This window comes from Schistocerca piceifrons, chromosome 7 (assembly GCF_021461385.2).
Source record: "Schistocerca piceifrons isolate TAMUIC-IGC-003096 chromosome 7, iqSchPice1.1, whole genome shotgun sequence".
In the NCBI taxonomy this organism is placed as follows: domain Eukaryota; kingdom Metazoa; phylum Arthropoda; class Insecta; order Orthoptera; family Acrididae; genus Schistocerca; species Schistocerca piceifrons.
In genome coordinates this window covers 583,807,328-583,831,866 of record NC_060144.1, presented here as the reverse complement: position 1 = coordinate 583,831,866, position 24,539 = coordinate 583,807,328, and the positions used below count along the sequence as shown (strand labels likewise).

The following is a 24,539-nucleotide window of genomic DNA, read 5'->3' as shown; positions in this document are numbered from 1 at the left end:
AGTAGAAATCTATGCTTTCCAAACCGTTGTTAATCTGCCCAGGAAGTTCCATTGGTTGGCACTCACTGAAGGGTTGTTTATACATTTCTACATCTTTGTTGATACTGTACAAATGTTGGTAGTTGTGACATCAGAGATACGAAGACAAGTAAATGTATCAACTCCCCCTGCAGCTTGGATTCCATTACTGTAACTTTTTAATGATTTATTTTAGTTTTAAAGAACATGAGATTATGTGGGATGGGTGTTGGGAATCATTTAAAAGTGTATAAGAATACATTGGTTCCTAGCAGATTTTATATAAAAATAGCTGTACAGTCTTATAACAAACATTAATATAAATATTAATTGTGATATACTGACATCAATGTACCACATTTTGTAAGTTTTTAAACAAGTTTACTGAGCTTCTTCCTGTTTTGTCATTAAATGAACTCTATCAACAATGCTTGTTGTGTACATTACTTTCATTTTAAATGTCTGAAGTATGTTGGCTCAAGGTTGCTATCAGTTATGCTATATTTTTGTGTATTGAGTATTGCACCTTTTTTTATCTGTGCTAATATACATAAAATGCTTAAGTTTTCTCACTTCACCTTCAGTATTAAATATATGCAACTCTGTTTTATTTGTATTTTGAAATATTTTCACCTTACTGTGTTTGTTTTTCAGTTCAAAACTTCTTGGGTTTATTTGTGAGCTTGTTGAGAGCTCTCAAACCGTTCAGCAGCATATGATACAGAATAGGGGTTTCCTTGTGATCAGTTACATGCTTCAGAGATCATCAAGAGACCATTTAACACTGGAAGTGCTCAGTTCATTTCTTGGACTGACAAAATACCTTGTGACATGCCTGAGCTCAAATAGTGAACTGCTTCTGAAACAGGTGAGAACAGCAATATCATTCAGCTGTTGGGATGTTGATGAATTGCAGTCATATAGCTGTCATTTTAGATGAGATGAACTTTGTTTGACTTAGACATCCAATATAAAGGTTAATATTGTTATGAGTTGTATTGTAATATTTCAGACCAAATAGAGATAAAGCATGATTTTTATACAGCGAGTACTAGTAGCATTAGATTAAATATCTGCATAAAATATTTTAGCTCTTTTAAAAAGTTGATCACAATCTTTTTTCGTACCATATGAGTATAAATCCTTTTGTAAACAAAGTATTGTAGTTTGTAAGAGTTGTTTTTTTGGCTATGCACAAACATATAGGGTACATAGAGGAGTCATTTATGCTTTCTGAGGGTGTTCACAGTAATCACCAATGATAAAATAATTTATTTGATCTGTGAATGTTAAAAAGTTGTCATAAATTTTATTGAAACTCTAACAATTTGTAAAAGTTCATGTTTCATTGTTGCACACCTGGGATTTGAAAACTGGAATTAACGGGTTTGTAAGGTAGTGGATAAAATGTAGTGGTATGTAGTATGCTCGTTATAAAAGTATGGTAGTTTATTGAGTAGTCTTAGATATGAGAAAAAAAGAGCTTCTATAGAAATTATGGTTTAGGATTACACCAATGAATTTCCAAAAGATTTATATTTGTTTGTAATTTGTAGGTGCTTTGAGCTATACTGTGCAGGACAAGTAAGAAGTAACCAACTAGTTATGCATATTTTTATTAGTGTTGAATTTTGTTCAATATTTTGCACTCTTTTCTACCTTCTAATGCTATCTGATAGTATTGGCTACACCAGTGGACAGGCTCGTCGTCAATTGAAATGCAGTTATTTTGTTTCTCGTTCCTGACGTGGCAGCTGCTGGACCATGTGCTGTTCAACCCTGCATTATGGATCTACACCCCTGCACCAGTACAAACTCGGCTCTACTCCTACTTAGCAACAGAGTTCCTTGCCGATACCCAGATCTACTCCAATGTGCGCCGTGTTTCAACAGTCCTACAGACGGTGCACACACTGAAGTACTATTATTGGGTAACAAACCCTCGTGCCAAAAGTGGAATAACACCTAAAGGACTAGGTCTGTATCAACAAATAATTACGCCATTCTCATTGAAATACATTTATAAAAGATTATATAAGAACGTATGAATGAAACCATTTTACATAACCTAAATTTAGTGCATTAATGAAGTGTTAAACTGGTTAAGACTATTACTTTCTTAGAATGCGGACTTCATTGTTTACATTTAATTGTGCCTATATTTGGTGTAAGCTGAGGACATGGAAGGAAATCTACATGGAAGTTGGCATTTTTGGGCAAAATTTTGTTATTGGTAACATGAACGTGCTGTTTTCCAAAGATCTGCAGTATATTTTCCAAAAACATATGCAGTTACGTACTTCAGTTTTCAGATAGTAGTTCTTCAGAGCTCATGTAATGTTGCTTTAGAAGTTCATGATCTTAAGCATGAAGTTTTTCATGGCCATATTCTTGTATAAAATATCCACTAGTCATTGCAAGAAACCAATGACCATGTGAACTGCTGCTATGGTTGACTTAAATAATGAATATTAGACCTATGATTAGGACTCCATTGTCAAAGGGGTCAAAATGTGCATCATATGTGGGATAATGTTCCTCAGCACCAATATATCTTTTACCTTGTATATTAGACTTGAGATCTTAACCTCATTTTGAAATCATAGATACATCATACAACAGCAAGCCAAAGAAGAGCTTGCTATTTATTGAAAGAATTTTGTATCACCCCACGATGTATTTCAAATATCAAAATACTAAGTGGCTTTAAGACAGCAGAGTTGCTACCTAGATGTAATTACTGTTGAAAATGGTGGAACCCACCTGTTACAGTATGAACTGAAAATGATCCACGAGCTGTACAGTATCTGGCTATTGCTTTCAGATCTAAATGGAAAAAATACTTGTTTAGTGTTGCCTCATATTACATAACAGTAGTCTTAGTCTTCCACATAGAGGTAACTCATTCATATATTTTGTGTTCTCCTACATTTTAATTATTTCTATTGGTATTTATAGTGTAAAACCTTATTGGCTGGCATCACCATCTTTGTTGTTACTGCTTTCTAGATGGACCGAGACCACCACAGAAAGATATACTGGCAATACGTGCATACATTCTCTTATTTCTAAAACAGCTGATTATGATTGGAAATGGAGTAAAGGACGATGAACTACAAAGTATTCTAAATTACCTCACAACAATGCATGAAGTAAGCATTCGTCTAAGTTTAAAAATTTCATCTAATATGTAGGCATCCATCTTGACCTGAGTGCTCTCTCTCTCTCTCTCTCTCTCTCTCTCTCTCTCTCTCTCTCTCTCTCTGTCCCTTTGTACACACACACACACACACACACACACACACACACACACACCCTCCAATCCACTCATCCAGTCTCTTTGTTTTCTGGCATGCATCTTCTTCAGTTGTTCTGATGAATGTTTGAATGTTTATCAGCTGTGTAACTTGTTCTAATTTTCAGGATGAGAATTTACATGATGTACTGCAGATGCTTATATCATTGATCTCTGAACATCCAGCTTCAATGGTTCCTGCATTTGATGTGAAGCAAGGAGTACGCACTATCTTCAAGTTACTTGCCGCTGAGAGTCAATTGATCAGGCTCCAGGCACTGAAGCTCCTGGGTTTCTTTCTGAGCCGCAGCACACACAAGTGAGTGCCTCCAGGATCTGCAACTAAAACATGATTTTAGGAGCAACCTAGTTTTTGTTAAAATTTGTAATGTCTATAATGTGCCTGTGTTCCTATTACAGAATTTTTATGTCATCGAATAGTTTTGAGGAAATAAATACTTTGGAATTATGAAAAATTCTGATATTTTCTTGTAAGTCATAACAAGCCAGAAATTAGTATTTAGTTAATATGTCTTGTAATTCCATAGAGTGAAGTCCATAAGTTATTCCATGTTATGTAGTATAGAAACTTTGAGCAAGTGTAGTCGGATTATAATGACTGTGAGTAGCTTTGTGAAGAGAAATCTAAAAACCAATTTCAGGAGGAAATATGATGTCATGAGCCCTCATAATCTTTACACGTTGCTTGCTGAGAGACTGCTGCTAAATGAAGAAACTCTGACTCTGCCAACATATAACGTACTATATGAGGTATCTGCTTATTCATTGATTTCTGTCTGTACTTTTATAACCAATACCTTGATGTTAATTTCTTAATATTCTGTTTATTTCTTACAGATAATGACAGAGCACATCAGTCAACAGATACTGTATACAAGACATCCAGAACCTGAGTCACACTTTAGACTGGAAAATCCAAGTATGTTATGTTAATAACCATGTTAATTGCTTCTTCAGTTTGCATGCTATTTTCTCGGAATATATTTCTCTTGCAGTGTGTCAAGTTTGAAATGCATGAAAAATGTCATATAGCAGTTACTGATGTACATTTAATAGTTACTGATACACATTTACTTCAGTGCAATGTAAATAGTGTATAAGTAACAAACTTATTTGTGAATGTGCATTTGTTTACAGTGATCTTGAAGGTTGTTGCCACATTAATCCGCCAGTCTAAACAGACAGAACAACTTTTGGATGTTAAGAAGCTGTTTCTATCAGATATGACCTTGCTTTGTAATAACAATAGAGAAAACAGGAGAACAGTCCTTCAGATGTCAGTGTGGCAGGTATGAGTGCAGAATTATGACACAATAAGTTTACTTTCTGAAACATTTTTATTCTCACGTGTTTGCAGTGACAAGAGAAATAGCTTGTAATGGATACTGTTTATGTTTACTACTGTGTTCAGTAATGGAAACTAATTTTATAGTCAATTTTAAACATTTCAGGTTATGCACTTGAAAGTTTTGATTGTATTAATTTTAAAAGTTTAGTAAAGGACATACACACTGTTGTTTTCATCATACAGAAAAACAGCAGTCCTTACCAAATGTAATTTGAATCACTCCTACAATGATGTTTCATTACTTTATAAACAGTACTTGTGTGAATATAATCCATATATTTTGCATGAAACCTATAATTGTTTACCTAGTAAGTTAATGATAGAGAGAGATGGGCTAGAACTATTGCAATTGATGTACTCATTCATTCAATCGTGCATTTGTTCATTTACACTCCCTGCTCTGGAAATCATATGAAGGAGACCTTAGAGGGATGTGTAAAGAGCTAGTTGTATATCAGTTGGTAGAAGCTGCCCATTGCAAGGTACACTTGTGTAAAGTACACTAACTCTCAGCATGGTAGGTGCGGGGTTGACATTACAGAATGCAGTACTAGTGAGTGTGAATGAAGATTGTGTTTCCCATCCAAAATACAGAAGTAAACCTTGGTTCAGTGAAGAGACCAGATTAGCAAAGAGGCTAAAAAGGCTAGATCAGATTTCAGAAGATGCAAGGATAGTTTATTATGAGGCAAGGTGTAACACAGATCAGCTCGTAAGGAAGAAGAAATGGGAACACCATAAAAGTCTGTTGATAGCAGTCGAAGAATCAGAGTCATCAGGCTCCTTTTTCTGGGCCTCAAGATTTGTCAGTGGGTGACTGATGGAGTGATATCACTGTCAGAGCAGTAAGACGTATTTAAAATGTTTTGAAAACTTAGTGAATCATGGAAATCCAACAGTAGCGACAACAAAGATGTGGGCCCAGTTTGGTAGAGTGCGAGTCCCTGAACCATCAGAGGAAGAAATCAGTGTTGCTCTAAAGGCACTCGACAACAACAGAGCTCCAGGAGATAGTGATATCACAGGTGAGATACTCCGCTTGGGGTGTGAAACATTGGTAAATGCTTTGAAGCTGTTAATATCTGCCATTTGGGCAGCATAGATAATTCCTGAAGAATGAGAGGGAGCATCTCCAAAAAGGGTGCTTCACAAGTATCCAGTTACTTGAAATTGGTTATAAAATCTTTATGACACTGCTACTAAACCATGTGAAACCACTGGCTGAAGGAATTGTGGGACCCTATGAGTGTGGCTTCATCCCTGGACAATCAACTCTCGACCCCATACCTTGAGGTAGCTAATAGAAAAATTTTACGAGCTCAGTTGAGAATTACATCTCATCTTCATCAGTTTCTGACAAGCTTATGACAGCACTGACCGCCCCATCTTTTGGTAAACATTATAAGAATTTGACATCCCAGCAAAATACATACAACTACTTATAATTCCAGATCGCTACTCTGAATCAGCTTGTCAAGTATGGTTTGCAACCAGCTATTGCCACCATTCAGTTTTCGAAATGGATCAAGACAAGGAGATCCTGTGATGCTGGTACTGTTAAACTTAGCCTTGGAAAAAGTAAGCTGTTACACTGATGGAATCAGAGAAATGGAGATGGTGGGAGTTGACAAAATCCTGGCATTTGCTGACAGTGTTGTGTTTGTGTAGCATGCCGTCAAGCTTTCCTTCCTTCCATTGTTGTTGATGGGCATACCTTTGAGTGAGTGCAAGAATTCAGGTACCTGTGTTCCAAACTGACTAATAAAAGTGAGTGACAAAGGTAGTATGTCAATGAATAACAAACAGTAATTGCTTGTTCTTTAGCCTGAACAATTTAGTACAGTCATTACTTTTATATGGTTGTGACACCTGAGCATCATCAGCAATGACTGAAGAAACAATCTGTGCCTTCAAGAGGAAGGTACTTTGAAAGATCTGTGGGCCCATCTGCAATTCCAGTATGGTAAATGGGAATGAAGAAAGATAGAAGACCTGTACCAGTTGTTTGGAAAACCACACATTAGCCTGATGTTAGTGCACAAAGGGCCTCATTGGTATGACGAAATCTTTTGAACTGATAAATCTCTCTTGTACCAAGTGCACCATTCTCAACCTGCTGGAAAACACCCAAGGGGACATGCAAGGATGTGATGGAAGGATTGAGTATTAACAGTTCTTAAAGAAGTGGAGCCGACAATGGTGGAATATGAAGCTGGAGACCGGCAACGATGGACTACCATCTGCAATAGATATCATTTCTGTTGTGATGATGGGCCATTTTTTTGTTATAATTTTCTTATAGAATACTGCTTTTTCTCCGTGTGTAGTGTGGTTGTTTCCTTCTGTTTTTCTGCTGTAGGCCTTAGAGACCTGTTAATACAATAATGATTTTTTTCTGCTTTTAATCTTCTACCTTCTTTATGGAACTGATATTTGTACTCTTGCAAAGTTATTTGTGTGATGTTTTTCTTCCTCTGCATGTTTAATAATATGATTATTGCTATAAATGTGTATAATACTGTTCTCATATTTTCTCATTTGCAGGAATGGCTAATAGCAATGGCATACATCCATCCAAAAAATACAGAAGAGCAAAAGATTTCAGACATGGTGTACTCTTTGTTTCGAATGCTACTTCATCATGCCATTAAGCACGAATATGGAGGATGGAGAGTCTGGGTTGATACTCTCGCAATTGTTCATTCAAAAGTAAGAGCAAATATATAGTCTTTTTTAAAAAATATAGATTCCTACGCGAGGCACCAAATGTTGTGGTATATTTAATTCTGTTAAAGAAGAAGTGAAGACGATTCCATGCAAGAGCAACACTTTCTGTACAGCTTCTCTCAAATCAGTGTTGCAATTTGAGAAGTGACCATAAGACTAGCTGGAGGCATAGATATTGTTAATTATGAAAACTGACCAATTAAAAGTAACATAGAAAATAAATATATTTTAAATCGCAAGAGAATAGCTCTAGGGAAAAATGGCATCATTGGATAAATATGATTGTTATCAGTGATACTTTTATGGACAGTTTAGACAATTGTAGTTTGTCTTATAGTTGCTGTCCTCACCGTATCCATCCACAAATGCTCAGTCCAACTCCCCTCCCTGGCTATTGCCAGCCATCATTTACTTTTTTCTGCTTATTCTTTTATTTATATGAATCACTTGATATTCACTTATTTTAAGCCTCTCAATTTTACTCCCTTTTTTTCTGGAAAAATTGCCTCAGTTTGATCTAAACTGAGTACTGTTAAAAAAAAAAAAAAACAAAAAAAAAAAAAACATAAAACCATTAATTTCTGTGAGTTTCTTAGCTTGTCTGTCTTGTTTGTTGTTTATGTCCTATATCTCACCTACACTTTCCATTTAATCCATCATATGAAATTCTAATTGCTACACCCTCCTCCTTCTGCAGAATACTTGTATATACACTGCTGTGCAAAGCTTAACGACAAGATAGTTAAAGTAACATAAAATATTAACTACTCATTGGGAATGAATGAAAGTGCTGGAGCATGTCGCCACAGGTCGCTGTCATGCACATGGCGTGAGCTCAGTGAGACTCAAGCCAAATCGGGCTCTCCCAGCAACATGAGGCGGTTGAAGAAATAGGAAAAGACAGTTGTGTCAGTCAGGGAGCATTCTGATGTAATGTGCTCATTTTCTTCATTGCTATGTGACCCGGAGACAACATTTGCATGACTTCTTACAGGGAAGAATCATCAAGAAACTAGAAAGAGGATGAGGTTTGACAGTTGCAGCCCAGGAGTGTGATATTGCTAGCAGCATTGTTGTATAGAAAACATTCCAAACCACAGGCAGTGCTGTCAGAAGGGAAGGGGATGAGTGACCATGGTGAACTACAGTGGCAGATGAATGCTACATTGTGCAGCGGGCAAGAATAGACCCACATCAAACAATGGGTGCAATCGTAACCACATTTAACAGGTCTGCAAGCCACGCAGTCTCACATCCCAAAGTGGCACTGAGACTGAAAATGGGTAGCCTCTTTGCTCAAAGTCCAGTACATTGTGCTTCATTAACACCCGGACGTCAATGACATCATTTACGGTGGTGCCAAGAGCATAGGAGCTGATCCAGTGAGGAGTGGGGTCATATGCTCATATGTGAGCAGATTCAGTCTGAGTGGTGATTCGGAGTAGTGATTCTATATGTACGCTTATGTAGTAAGGGGTGGAAACATGTAATGCACCCAGGAACATTGTTGAATATGATCATTTTGGTGGTCCATGTGGTGTTGTGTGGGGAGGCATAATGCTGCGTGGGTGTACTGATCTCAAAATCTTTGAACATATTACACTCATTATTGAATGTTATTGTGATACTGTATACTCCTTCACCATGTGCATCTTTTCAGGAGTGCATTTGGTCCAGACTTTATTTTGATGGGTGATTACAAAGAACAATGCAGGTGGAGGAAATCTTGGACCAAGAGGATATTTGGCAGATGGACTGGCCTGCTCATTCCTCTGACTTAAATCCCATTGAGCACATGTGGGATGTGATGAGGAGATGTATTGCAGCATATCCACGTGCACCAATGACCAAGTGGCAGTTGTCAACTACAATGGTGGAGGAATGGAATGCCCTACTATGAGAACTAAACAAGGAAAATCCAGAATGGAATGTAACAGCACTATGAAAAGAGTACTTGCTACTCACCGTATACCAGAGATGCTGAACCACAGATAGGCACAACAAAAAGATTGTCACACAATAAGCATTCAATGAACGAAGCATTTGTCAGACTACTAGTCTGACTTCAGCTGCCAGAGACTGTGGTCTGTGAGTTGCCTACACTGTGAAGCTTTCTATGTGGGAATGACCAACAACAAACTGTCCATTCGTATGAATGGACACAGGCAGACAGTGTTTGTTGGTAATGAAGATCACCCTGTGGCTAAACATGCCTTGTTGCACGGCCAGCACATCTTGGCACGGTGTTACACCGTCCGGGTTATCTGGATACTTCCCACTAACACCAACCTATCCGAACTCTGGAGATGGGAACTTGCCCTTCAGTATATCCTCTCTTCTCGTTACCCACCAGGCCTCAACCTCCGCTAATTTCAAGTTTCCGCCACTCATACCTCACCTGTCATTCAACAACATCTTTGCCTCTGTACTTCCACCTCGACTGACACCTCTGCCCAAACTCTTTGCCTTTACAAATGTCTGCTTGTGTCTACATATGTGCGGATGGATATGTATGTGTGTGTGAGTGTATACCTGTCCTTTTTTCCCCCTAAGGTAAGTCTTTCCACTCCCGGGATTGGAATGACTCCTTACCCTCTCCCTTAAAACCCACATCCTTTCGTCTTTCCCTCTCCTTCCCTCTTTCCTGACGAAGCAACCGTTGGTTGTGAAAGCTTGAATTTTGTGTCTGTGTTTATATTTGTTTGTGTGTCTATCAACATGCCAATGCTTTCACTTGGTAAGTTACATCATCTTTGTTTATACGAGGTGTGGCTAGAAAAAAACCGGACTAGTACTGGTGAAACAATAAAGCTAATGCAATAAGGCTGAAAGTCGCGTGGCCTGTCACGTGACTCTCGCTCCGCCTACTGCTCGAGTTTCATCTGCCTCCTGCACTCAGTCTGCCCGTGGCGTCTGTTTTAAGTAGTTGACGTTTTGTCTGTGCGTCGGAAAATGTTGAGTGTATAGAAAGAACAGCGTGTTAACATCAAATTTTGTTTCAAACTAGGAAAATCTGCAAGTGAAACGTTTGTAATGTTACAACAAGTGTACGGCGATGATTGTTTATCGCGAACACAAGTGTTTGAGTGGTTTAACGATTTAAAGATGGCCGCGAAGACACCAGTGATGACACTCGCACTGGCAGACCATTGTCAGCAAAAACTGATGCAAACATTGAAAAAATCGGTAAACTTGTTCGACAAGATCGCCGTTTAACAATCAGAGCAGTGTCTGAGTTAACAGGAGTTGACAAGGAAAGTGTTAGGCAGATTCTTCATGAAAGTTTCAACATGAACAAAGTGTGTTCAGAAATGGTTCCAAAGTGTGTCACAATTGAACAGAAGGAACGCCGAAGAATGATTTGTTCTGACATCCTGGAAAACATTGAAAGTGATCCCACCTTCTTACAAAATGTTATTACTTGCGATGAATCGTGGTTTTTTACTTACGATCCCGAAACTAAATGCCAATCGATGCATTGGAAAACTCCTGGTTCTCCACGACAAAAAAAAGCACGAATGTCAAAATCGAAATTCAAGGCAATGATGATTGTTTTTTTTTGACATCAAAGGGATTGTGCACATTGATTGGGTACCAGAGGGACAAACAGTGAATCAGCATTACTACATTAGTGTCCTGGCTACCCTACGTGAGCGAGTATGGAGAAAACGGAACGATTTGTGGAGAAAAAAGTCATGGATCCTTCACCAAGACAATGCCCCAGCTCACAGTGCGTTGTCAGTTTTTGGCAAAACACAACATTCCCATCTTAGATCATCCACCCTACTCACCTGATTTGGCCCCCTGTGACTTTTTTCTTTTCCCTAAAGTCAAGTCAGCTTTGAAAGGAACTAGATTTGAGACTGTTGAAGCAGTAAAAGAAAAAGCGAGGAAAGTAATGTATGGACTTGCCAAAAATGATCTGCAGCATTGCTATGAACAGTGGAAAATTCGTATGGAGCGGTGTAGAGACCGAGGAGGAGAGTACATTGAAGGAGATAACATGAAATTGTAAATAATTGTAAATAAATGTTTTTTCCAGCATCAGTCCGGTTTTTTTCTAGCCGCACCTCGTATATATGTTATGGCTCCTTACCCTCTCCCTTAAAACCCACATCCTTTCATCTTTCCCTCTCCTTCCCTCTTTCCTGATGAAGCAACCGTTTGTTGCGAAAGCTTGAATTTTGTGTGTATGTTTGTGTTTGTTTGTGTGTCTATCGACCTGCCAGCACTTTTGTTTGGTAAGTCTCATCATCTTTGTTTATATATATATAAAAACAAAGATGATGTGACTTACCATGCGAAAGCGCTGGCAGGTCGATAGATACACAAACAAACACATACATACACACAAAATTCTAGCTTTCGCAACCAATGGTTGCTTCGTCAGGAAAGAGGGAAGGAGAGGGAAAGGTGAGAGGATGTAGGTTTTAAGGCAGAGGGTAAGGAGTCATTCCAATCCCGGGAGCGGAAAGACTTACCTTAGGGGGAAAAAAGGACAGGTACACACACACACACACACACACACACACACACACACACACACACACATATCCATCCGCACATACACAGACACAAGCAGACATTTTCAAGTCTTTCCGGTCCCGGGATTAGGATGACTCCTTACCCTCTCCCTTAAAACCCACATCCTTTCGTCTTTCCCTCTCCTTCCCTCTTTTCTGATGAGGCAACAGTTTGTTGCGAAAGCTTGAATTTCGTGTGTATGTTTGTGTTTGTTTGTGTGTTTATTGACCTGCCAGTATATCTACACTCCTGGAAATGGAAAAAAGAACACATTGACACCGGTGTGTCAGACCCACCATACTTGCTCCGGACACTGCGAGAGGGCTGTACAAGCAATGATCACACGCACGGCACAGCGGACACACCAGGAACCGCGGTGTTGGCCGTCGAATGGCACTAGCTGCGCAGCATTTGTGCACCGCCGCCGTCAGTGTCAGCCAGTTTGCCGTGGCATATGGAGCTCCATCGCAGTCTTTAACACTGGTAGCATGCCGCGACAGCGTGGACGTGAACCATATGTGCAGTTGACGGACTTTGAGCAAGGGCGTATAGTGGGCATGCGGGAGGCCGGGTGGACGTACCGCCGAATTGCTCAACACGTGGGGCGTGAGGTCTCCACAGTACATCGATGTTGTCGCTAGTGGTCGGCGGAAGGTGCACGTGCCCGTCGACCTGGGACCGGACCGCAGCGACGCACGGATGCACGCCAAGACCGTAGGATCCTACGCAGTGCCGTAGGGGACCGCACCGCCACTTCCCAGCAAATTAGGGACACTGTTGCTCCTGGGGTATCGGCGAGGACCATTCGCAACTGTCTCCATGAAGCTGGGCTACGGTCCCACACACCGTTAGGCCGTCTTCCGCTCACGCCCCAACATCGTGCAGCCCGGCTCCAGTGGTGTCGCGACAGGCGTGAATGGAGGGACGAATGGAGACGTGTCGTCTTCAGCGATGAGAGTCGCTTCTGCCTTGGTACCAATGATGGTCGTATGCGTGTTTGGCGCCGTGCAGGTGAGCGCCACAATCAGGACTGCATACGACCGAGGCACACAGGGCCAACACCCGGCATCATGGTGTGGGGAGCGATCTCCTACACTGGCCGTACACCACTGGTGATCGTCGAGGGGCCACTGAATAGTGCACGGTACATCCAAACCGTCATCGAACCCATCGTTCTACCATTCCTAGACCGGCAAGGGAACTTGCTGTTCCAACAGGACAATGCACGTCCGCATGTATCCCGTGCCACCCAACGTGCTCTAGAAGGTGTAAGTCAACTACCCTGGCCAGCAAGATCTCCGGATCTGTCCCCCATTGAGCATGTTTGGGACTGGATGAAGCGTCGTCTCACACGGTCTGCAGGTCCAGCACGAACGCTGGTCCAACTGAGGCGCCAGGTGGAAATGGCATGGCAAGCCGTTCCACAGGACTGCATCCAGCATCTCTACGATCGTCTCCATGGGAGAATAGCAGCCTGCATTGCTGCGAAAGGTGGATATACACTGTACTAGTGCCGACATTGTGCATGCTCTGTTGCCTGTGTCTATGTGCCTGTGGTTCTGTCAGTGTGATCATGTGATGTATCTGACCGCAGGAATGTGTCAATAAAGTTTCCCCTTCCTGGGACAATGAATTCACGGTGTTCTTATTTCAATTTCCAGGAGTGTATATCTAAAAACTATCTATATCTAAAAACAAAGATGCTGTATCTTACCAAACGAAAGCGTTGGTATGTTGATAGAGACAATTAAAAACACACAAACACACACACAAATTTCAAGCTTTCGCATCCCAAGGTTGCTTCATCAGGAAAGAGGAAAGGAGAGGGAAAGACGAAAGGAAGTGGGTTTTAAGGGAGAGGGTAAGGAGTCATTCCAATCCCGGGAGTGGAAAGACTTACCTTAGAGGGAAAAAGGACAGGTATACACACACACGCACACACATATCCATCCGCACATATACAGACACAGGCAGACATATATGTTTTCATGTGTGTGTATGGTTTTTTTTGTCTATTTTTGACAAAGGCTCTGTTGGCTGAAAGCTTGCTGTGTGACAGTCTTTTTGTTATGTCTATCTGCAACTCAGCATCTCTACTGTATGCTGAGTAGCAACTATTCTTTTCATAATAATGTTCCCTACCAAGAGAACTCCTTATCAACCATGTTGTGAGAATGGAGCATGTTACAGCATTGCTGTCCATGATGATCACACACCCTTTTAAGAACCATGTTCCGCTATTTGTGATGTCAAGGGGATCATCGTGAGTCGCAGTGACTTCAGTGTAATTATTGTTTTTTAATAAAAGTGTCATTTCTGTTCTTCTCATTACACAATTCTTTCAGTTGCCTTCTGTACTGTACTGTACTGTACTGTGCTGCACTGTACTGAAGCTGTTATTTCTATATGTGGTGCAAGTTTCATTGTACTATATTACTTATCAGTTACAGATCATGGAAAAGCTACATTCGTAAATAAGTTTTGAACACCAGCATACATCTCTGTCTTCCTTTAAAGTTACACTTATTCTTGTGTACCCAACATGTTTAACAGATCTCCTATTTCCTGTATTTATGGTAGAAATGACATGCTAATACAACTTTAATTGCAGCACACTGGCTTATTAAACAGGGAGATGAGCCACACCATGATCAGATTGTATGCTGATTTGTGAGCATAGATCTGTTAGACATGGTGAGTCTGAGAGTGGTTTTTAAACAGTTTTCCACAGTTATCTAGGCAGTTGTTATGATGGTACCCCAGTCCATGCCTCATGAACGAAACACTCAACATTTGAAATAGGAATACAAACAATGCAAAATTTATGTGTTTCACAAAAATGTAGTACACTGTGGTGGTTGAGTTACCAGTATCGCAGTTTGCTTCATACACAAAAAACAAACATTTTTTTGACAGCCATTTATTTTCACTCTTTGTTGTGATACACATTACTAGCTTATATTATGCTTGTCTGTGCCCTCCAGTGGTTTGAATTTCTGACTCTTAATGCAGAGGTCCTGGAGATGTGGCAGAAAGATCTGTGCTTAAATAAATAAGTAGTGTAACTTAACAAAAATAATCAATTTTTGAAAATATAATGTAATCGGATAGATAAAGAATCTGCTCGCCAAGTGGCAGCAGAAGAAAGCTCATATAAAAGGTATTACAGTATGGAAGCTTTTGGAGACAGTGGCTCCTTCTTCTGGCATAAGAGTTGAAGTGTAAGGAAGAGGGGTGAAGGAAAAGGACTGATGAGGTTTAGGAAAGAGGGTAGAATTCAGAAAAGTCACCCAAAACTATGGTCAAGGGAGACTTAGTAGAGGAGATGAGAAATAAAGACTTATTGTTGGGAACTGCATCAGATGAGATTTGAAAACCTGACAACACACAATATCCTGTTGCAGAGCATGCTCTACAATATGACGCTCATGAATTCGGTGTCTGTTTCATCATACGCCATATGGATTCTTCCCACAGACACCAGGTTTTCAGACCTCCGCAGGTGGGAACTGGTGCTACAAGATGGCCTTGGTTCTCATCGCCCATGTGACCTTAATTTACATTAATTTCTTCAGTCTTAGCATTTCTTCACAGTAACTATGCCTTTCTTCACTCCCTTTTAGTTTTTTCTCCTCTGTCACATGCAGTTCACTTAGCTTTTTGTTCTTGTTAACTTGTGCATGATGCTTTAACAGTAATCTCTGTCTTGTATATTACCCTACCTTCCTCCTGTAAGTTCTCAGGTTTTTAAATCTTGTCTGACAGAGTCTCCATCAATTGTCTTGCCATCTCATCCTGTTCTGTAAGTCTCCCCTGACCTGGGGTTCTGTTTAACTTTTCTGAACTCTACCCCTTTTCCTAAACCTTAGCAGTCCTTTTCCTTCACCCCACTTCCTTCCCCTTCAACCCCTCTGCCAGAAGAAAGAGCCCCTGACTTCAAAAGCTTGCATACTGTAATATCTTTTATATGTGTGTTCTCCTACTGCCACTGGTTGTAGATTTGTCATCTGTCCAATTACATTATAATGTAAATCGGCAGATAAAAAAATCTACTTACCAAGTGGTGGCAGGGGAACACACACAAAAGGATTTAACTTTCACATGTTTTTGGGGCCGGTGGCTCCTTATTTTGGTGGAAGAGTTGAGGGGTAAAGAAGAAGGGTGAAGGAAAAGTAACGGAGACGTTTAGGGAAAGGGGTAGAGTTTGGAAAAGTCACTCTGAACCCCGGGTCAAGGGAGACTTGCCAGATGGGATGAGAACGAAAGACTAATTGTTGGGGACTGCACTGGATGAGATTTGACAACCTGAGAGCTTAAAGGTGGAAGAAAAGGTAATGTGCAAGACAGAGATTACTACTAAAACATCGTGCACGAGTTAATAAAAGTGGAAAGGTAAGTGCATTGCATGTAACAGAAGTCAGAAAATGAAAAATGTAGAAAACTGAAATGGAGTGAAGAAAGGAGTAGTTACTGTGAATGAAAGCTGGGACAGAAGGAATTAACATAAATTGAGGCCAGGTGGGTGGTGATAACCAAGGACATGTTGTAATGCTAGTTCCCACCTGCCGTGTTCTGAGAAACAGGTGTTTGGGGGAAGAATCCAGATGGTGTGTGTAGTGAAACAGGCACTGAGGTAATGACTGTCATGTTAAACAGCATGCTCTGCAATAGTATATTGCGTGTTGCCTGTAGAAACCCTCTGCCTACACCCATTCATCCTGACTGATGACTAGGTGATAGTCATGCTGATGTAAAAGGCTGAGCAGTGTTAACATAACAGTTGGTATATGACATGTGTCATTTCACAGGTGTCTCTCTCTTTGAGAGTGTATGCTTTGCCAGTTAAAAGGCTGGAATATGTGGTGGTAGTAGGGTGCATAGAGCAAGTCTTGCACTGGGGACTGTCACAGGGGTAGGAGTCATATGGTAGGGAGATGAGTGCAGAAGGAAGAGTTACATTATAAGTAGTGTAACTGATGCACAAGACACTAAACTTATATCAAATAAGTAGACTTACATAAGGCTGGAAGCCATACAATATTTGTTTTATTTTTTAGCTTATATTGTAAATATGTGTTGTACTGAATGAGAACTGGTTCGCAAATACAAAGGAATTTGCTAGTTCCATTTGTCATTCGGTTTTTATAAGACTTGCAGTTGTTATTGTTAGTATTTGCAAAATTAATAATGACACTTTATTCTTTAGGTCTCATATGAAGAGTTTAAGCTGCAGTTTGCTCAAATGTATGAACATTATGAAAGGCAGAGATCAGACAACATCACAGATCCAGCTGTGCGCCAGCAGAGACCTATTAGCACAATCTCTGGCTGGGACCAGCAGCATCACATTGTTAATGGCTACCACCACAGTCACCCGACAGTCTCCAGTTGGCAGTCCTCAGCGGACAATAAGGACATGCCTCCTGTGTGCAGCTGTGGTCTGGGATCACCAGAGCACGAGGATACTGCCAAGTGTGGCAGTGAAGATGATAAGCAGCCAAGTGACATGCTTTCCATAGGTTCAAGTACATGCAATCTCTATAGTGATGTATGCAAAGCGGAATCGTCATCACTCAACATTGATGACAACCACAACTCTGATACAGATAGACCAAAGTTTGAAGCTGGTGACAGACTAGAAGAAAGTTCTCCAACACCACAAATGGAAGGCTCATCCCAACCCACTGTAACAACAGAGGCTAGCTCAGAAGAAGCCCTTGTGTCTCCGGTTTCTGGTACAGACGGTGCAAGTGTAGACTTAGATGTGTACAAGGGTGACGAAGAGACCTCAATAGAAGGAATCAGTGGCAGTTGTGAGGATAGTGGTGTTGTTGAAGGTTCTTATAGTGAGGGTGCTGCTAAAGATGTTTCAGATGCGTGTGAGACAGCTCGTGATGAAAATGAGAAGGTTTTACTTTCTGAAAGCAGAGAAGAAAGTACTGAAAGCAGTGTAACAGAGAATGTGGTGAGTGGTGTAGATGTAGTAGAAAGTGTTAGTAAAGATATTGCTCAAAAACCTGAGGGAGAAAGTACTGCACAAGTGTTTGAATTAGATTCTTCCCATCTTAGTTCATTAGAGGCAGATACTAGTTTTGATGAATTAGTGCAAACTAAAAATGAAATCCTCAAGAAAGAGTCAGATGTTTTAGAGTTTGTTAGCAGGGAGATGACAGTACAAGTTGAAAGGGAAGTTATTGACAGTGACACATCGGAAGCGTACTTGACACCGACTGACACTACTGATGTGACCAGTGAGAAGAAAGATAATGAAGTTGAAGAATCAGAAGAGCGACTTCAAGAGCCTAAAGATAAGAATGTGGATTTGGAAGCAAAAAGTGACGTAGAGGGAAGAGTTGTGACAGATGAAAGTGTTCTAGTAGTTGTTGATAAAGATAGTGTAGATTTTTCTCCTCTGCATGAGGAAGACAGGTATCAGGATGATGTTTCTTGTGCTGCAGACAGTGAGAGAGACCAAGAAAATAGTGCTGTCAGTAGCGTAGGAGCCATTGTGATTCCTAGTGTAGAATCTGAATCATGCACTCACAGTGAAAGTGAAGAACAGGTGCTCAGTGAAAGTGAAAGAACAGATTTCTTAAAATCTGAAGTGACGGACTTTCCAGCTAGTGACTTAAGCTGTCAAAAAGCTGAGGTAGATGATGTAAAAGTGACTGCTGCCTCTGAGAGCTTAAATAATAATTGTGATATGTTATCTCAGAATTCTTCTCAGGTGCCAAATATTGTTGAAAGTGAGTCTAATGAGAATGGTGACGAAAATAAGGCCTTTAGAACTGTAGATTGTGAGGTAAGTGATAGGACTACTATTACAGTGGAAAGTGAAATAGTGCCTCCGCAATCGAGCGAAGAAACTTCTGTAAATAATACCTCAGATGTACCTGCATCCACTGCTGAAACGAAAGACAGTACGGCTCTTGAACAGGTTGGAGACACTGTGTGCACTACTGCAATCCCTACTTATCAAGCATCACCTCAAAAGCGGCCACACAGCTCTTCGACTTCGACACAAGTGGATCCAGTTCACTTTGGTATGTTTTTTAAATGCTGTTTATTCACTCAAAATACTGTTATATATATCATTAAAATATCTCGTTAGTTCCATTTTTTGTGTTTTACTTTCATTATCTTTCTTACAGAAACAAAACGAACGAAACCATCACCAGTGCCTCAAAATTCCTCTCGCCCCATGTTTAGTCCTGGGCCAACGAGACCACCTTTTAGAATACCAGAATTCAAGTGGTCTTATATCCATCAGCGTTTGCTATCTGATGTCCTTTTTTCTCTAGAGACTGATATTCAGGTTTGGAGAAGGTAAGTTCTGGCACTTGAATGCCTCTTGTAATAGAACTTGAAGTTCGATATTTTCTTTGTGGGTCTTTATTGTTCTTGTTGGTATTTTTTGTCATTATTACTTTTTTTATTACTGGTTGTTACTTCTGTTACCAGTCATCTATGTTGGATCTGAAAAGCTATTATTTTTATAACTTTTTCATTTTCAGTAGTCAGAGTAAATTCATTGAATGTAGTAGGTTGTAAAATGTCTTTTATTAAAGGTGTAGGGTACCACAAATAGACTATTGTCAAAATAGGAAGTAGCATAATATTTAGTTTACAGTAAATATTGGTGTACTTTCTGATGAAGACAACAGCAATTTCATTATTATAATTTCCTGTTCCTTACTAATCATGGTTGCACAAATTGGTGTTTCAGACATTTACAAATTAAGCAAACCTTAATAATAGTACAGAAATTCAGAATTTATAAAAATTAACTATTTTTAAATGGTGGAAACAAAACTCTTCCCAGGGAGAATTTGAAATTGTCCAGGTTGCCATCTCCAGTTATTTTAATTATCAAGAAATCTAGAACATTAGAGTCAAGAGAGGAATAGAAGTTGATTCAGATCACTACCCAACTAAAATGCACATGTGATTTATTCCAAAACACACACTCATGAAACAAACCAGTATGATTAACAGAATTAATAACAAAACTTTGAAGGAAAAATAATCTGACATTCAAAGATGCTGAAGAAAGTAAATACTTCTGCCAAAAATTGTGCAGAAATGGTTAACCATATTACATTTGAAATAGCTCCATAGAACAAGCAAAGAAAGCACAGATGGTGGAATAGTAAATGTGAAGAAGCACTTTGATATAAAAAAGGAATCTGGGAACAGCTCGTATAGCAGGAGAACAAGGAGTAAGTGGAAAATCTATCAATTTGAGAAGAAGCAAGCAGATAAAATTATTAGGGCAGAAAAGACGTGCTTTGAAAAGGAGCAATGTAAAACTATAGAATAACATTTAAAAAGATATAATACAAGAGGCTGTTACAGAACATTCAAGGACGGTGTGTCTGGGTACTTTCTGGAATTGCTATGTTTGAGGGAAGAGAGTGGAAAACTCACACTTAAGAACGAATAAAACTGTAAGCTATTGGCAGCACATTTTGAAAAGCTACTGAACGGTGGCTCTGTGTGTGTGTGTGTGTGTGTGTGTGTGTGTGTGTTTTCTTTCTGTTTCCAAAGAATGACCTTTTTGTCAGAAACTTTAACATGTTAACAGTCCTTTCATCATGCCTGTCTGCAACTCAGTGCTACCTCTACGTGATGAGGAGCAGTCTATCCTTTTCATAGTATTGTAGGAAAGTTCTGATAGAATATAAATAGTTTTTCATTTTAAGAGAGCACTAACTGAAAAGCAGAAGCATTGAGTCAATGATGGTCACATAAAAAGAAAGAAAACTTGCTAGCTTTCTGAGTATAAAAACAAACACGTATATCTTTCTGTGCGAGATCTGATTTCCCTTATTTTACTATGATGATCGTTTCTCCCTTTGTAGGCCGGCATCAACAAAATATTTTCACATTCTGAGGAGAAAGTTGGTGATGAAAATTTCGTGAGAAGATTCCGCTGCACCGAAAAACACCTTTGTTTTAATTATGTCCACAACAAATTCTGCATCATTTCTATGGCAGTCTCTTCCTTATTTCATGATAATACAAAATGTGCTGCCCTTCTTTGAACTTTCTCAGTCTGCTTTGTCAGTCCGATGTGGTAAGGATCCCACACTGCGCAGCAGTATTCTAAAAAAAGATGGACAAGCATAGTGTAGGGAGTCTCTTTAGTAGTTCTTTACATTTTCCAAGTTTCCTGCTGATATAATGCAGTCTTTAGTTAGCCTTCCACAAATCATTTTCTATGTGTTTCTTACAATTTAAGTTGTTCGTAATTGTAATTCCTTGGTATTTGGTTGAATTTACGGCCTTTAGATTCGACTGATTTATCGTGCAATGAAAGTTTAACAGATTCCTTTTAGCATCCATGTGAATGACCTCACACTTTTCGTTATTTAGGGTCAATTGCCAATTTTTGCACCCTACAGATATCTTTTCTAAATCATTTTGCAACTTGTTTTGATCTTCTGATGAATTTACTAGTCAATACAGGGCAGCAGCATCTGTAAACAAACTAAGATGCCTGCTCAGATTGTCTCCTAAATTGTTTATACTGATACGGAACAGCAAAGGACCTATAACACTACCTTGTGGAAAGCCAGAAACCACTTCTGTTTTACTTGATGACTTTGTCAGTTACTACAAACTGTGACCTCTCTGACAGGAAGTCACAAATCCAGTCACGTAACTGAGATGATATTCCATAAGCACACAGTTTCACTACAAGCCGCTGGTGTGGTACAGTGTCAAAAGCCTTTCGAAAATCTAGAAATATGGAATCAATTTGAAATCTGTGAGTGTGTGTAAAGAGCTTGTGTTTCACAAGTAAGATGTTTTCTAGATCCTTGTTGACTGTGTGTCAGTAGACCATTCTCTTCAAGGTAATGCATAATGTTGGAATACAATATATGTTCCAAAATCCTGCTGCATATTGACATTAATGATATGGGCCTGTAATGTAGTGGTTTACACCTACTACCTTTCTTGAATATTGGTGTGATCTGTGCAACTTTCCAATCTTTGGGTATGGATCTTTTGTTGAGCGAATGGTTGTATACGATTAAGTATGGAGCTATTGTATCAGCATACTCTGAAAGGAACCTAACTGGTATACAGTATGCACCAGAAGACTTGCTTTTGTTGAGTGGTTTAAGTTGCTTCACTAGTCTGAGGATATTTACTTGTATGTTGCTCATATTTGCAGCTGTTCTTGATTCGAATTCTGGAATATTTACTTCGTCTTCTTTGGTGAAGGAATTTCAAAAGGTTGTGGTTACTAACTCTGCTTTGGTAGCACTGTTGTCAATAATATTTCCACAGCTACCACACAAAAAGGCATTGATTGTGTCTTGCCACTAACGTACTTCACATACAACCAGAATCTCTTTGGATTTTCTGCCAGATTTTGAGACAAAGTTCCACTGTGGAAACTACTATAAGCATCGCGCATTGAAGCCCATGCTGAATTTCGAGCTTCTGCAAAAGATCGAAAATCTTGGAAAATCTTTTTTTTTTTTTTTTTTTTTCTTTCTCTGCATCAGTGTTCTGACCCATTTCGTCTACCAAGGATGATCAGCTCTCAATTGCTGCCGATACTATTTCTTTGAATTTAAGCCACATCTGGTCTGCACTTAAATTGTTAATTTCGAAGGAGTGGAGATAAGTCTCTCAGGAAGGTGTCAAATGAATTTTTATCTGCTTTTTTGAATGGATATATTTTTCGTTTATTTTTGTAGGATTTGGAGGTTACAATATTCAGTCTTGCTATGGCAACCCTGTGTTCACTAATCCCTGTATCCATTTTGATGCTTGTTACTACCTCAGTATTATTTGTTGCTAAGAGACCAAATGTGTTTTCACAACCCTTTACTATTCGCGTGGGCTCATGAACTAACTGCTCAGAAATAATTTTCAGAGAATGTATTTAGCACAATTTCAGATGATATTTCAATCATACCTCTGGATTTAGACATGTATTTTCATAAATATATTGAGGGTAAATTAAAGTCACCATCACCTGTAACTAGGTGGTTTGGGTACGTGTTTGAAATTAAACTCAAGTTTTCTTTTAACCTTTCAGCAATCGTATCATCTGAATTGGGGGGTTGGTAAAAGGATCCAATTATTATTTTATTCCAGTTGCCAAGAATGACCTTTGCCCATACTAACTCACAGGAGCTATCTACTTTAATTTCATGACAAAATAAACTACTTCCAACAGCAGCAAACATGCCACCAACAAGTGTGTTCAGCCTATCCTTTCACAAAACTGTACGGTTCTGTGCAGAAAGGTTGGCTGAACTTATCTCCAGATTTAGCCAGCTTTCAGTGCCTATATCAATTTGAGACTCAGTGCTTTCTATTAGCACTTGGAGCTCTGGTACCTTCCCAACACAGCTACAACAGTTTGCAGCTGTTATACTGATGGTTCCTGTATCTATGTTCTTCCTGCGTTCGGCCTGCACACTTTGAGACTGAAGCCCTTTTTTTGTTTTACCGAGACCCTCTAACCTAAAAAACTGCCCAGTTCACATCACCGTTACCCGTGTAGCCACCTCCTGTGTGTAGTGGACTCCTGACATATTCAGTAGATCCCGAAACCCAACCATCCTATGGCGCAAGTCGAGTAATCTGCAGCCTATATGGTCGCAGAACCGTCTGAGCCTCTGATTCAGACCCTCCACTTGGCTCTGTACAAGAGGTCTGCAATTGGTCCTGTTGACTATGGTGGAAATGGTGAGTTCTACTCTCATCTCGCAAGAAAGACTGGCAGCCCTAATCACTTCTGTTAGCTGCTCAAAACCAGAGCAACTTCCAATCCAAAGCGACACACATCCTTGGTACCGACGTGAACCACCTGCGGTTGGCTGCACCCTGGTATCCAGAAGGACCCATTCCACATCTGGAATGACTCCACCCGATATGCACACAGAGTGCACATTGCTTTTCTTCCCCTTCTTGGCAGCCATGTCCCTAAGGGGCCCAATAAAACACTTAAAATTGAAGCTCCCAACTACCAATAATCCCACCCTCTGCGATTGCACGGATCTTGCTAGCTGAGAAGTTTCCTTCGAAACAGGACAGGTGACTGCATCTGGTCGTCTCAAGGTGTGGCAGAGGGCGAAAGACATTCCGGAGGGCTGAACGGAAAGCCTCTCCAGTTTGTCTGACGAACCGGTTTCAGGCTCTGTCTCAGGCTGATACTGATCTTCGGCCTGACATGGCTGCTTGTCCTGTTCCAGAGGTTGCCCCTCAGTCTGCAAGATCCGGGCAGTCGCAGAGGGTGGGCTTACTGGTAGTTGGGAGCTCCAACGTCAGGCGCGTAATGGGGCCCCTTAGGGAAATGGCAGCAAGAAAGGGGAAGAAAACCAATGTGCACTCCGTGTGCATACCGGGGGGAGTCATTCCAGATGTGGAAAGGGTCCTTCCGGATGCCATGAAGGGTACAGGGTGCACCCATCTGCAAGTGGTCGCTCATGTCGGCACCAATGATGTGTGTCACTATGGATCAGAGGAAATCCTCTCTGGCTTCCGGCGGCTATCTGATTTGGTGAAGACTGCCAGTCTCGCTAGCGGGATGAAAGCAGAGCTCACCATCTGCAGCATCGTCGACAGGACTGACTGCGGACC

General features: G+C 40.2%; 1 protein-coding gene across 1 annotated transcript in view; it reads left to right on the top strand.

Annotated features, from left to right (window-relative positions):
* The window catches only part of LOC124804992 (neurobeachin), a 1,009,542-nt gene that overhangs the window by 68,459 nt on the left and 916,544 nt on the right, over positions 1–24,539 (top strand). Inside the window, exons 11-20 of the mRNA XM_047265386.1 lie at positions 673–886; positions 1,773–1,995; positions 3,028–3,170; positions 3,442–3,632; positions 3,976–4,084; positions 4,172–4,253; positions 4,472–4,623; positions 7,227–7,391; positions 17,140–18,976; positions 19,085–19,259. Of these exons, the coding sequence (XP_047121342.1) occupies positions 673–886; positions 1,773–1,995; positions 3,028–3,170; positions 3,442–3,632; positions 3,976–4,084; positions 4,172–4,253; positions 4,472–4,623; positions 7,227–7,391; positions 17,140–18,976; positions 19,085–19,259 (3,291 nt within the window). The remainder of the gene's footprint in view (positions 1–672; positions 887–1,772; positions 1,996–3,027; positions 3,171–3,441; positions 3,633–3,975; positions 4,085–4,171; positions 4,254–4,471; positions 4,624–7,226; positions 7,392–17,139; positions 18,977–19,084; positions 19,260–24,539) is intronic.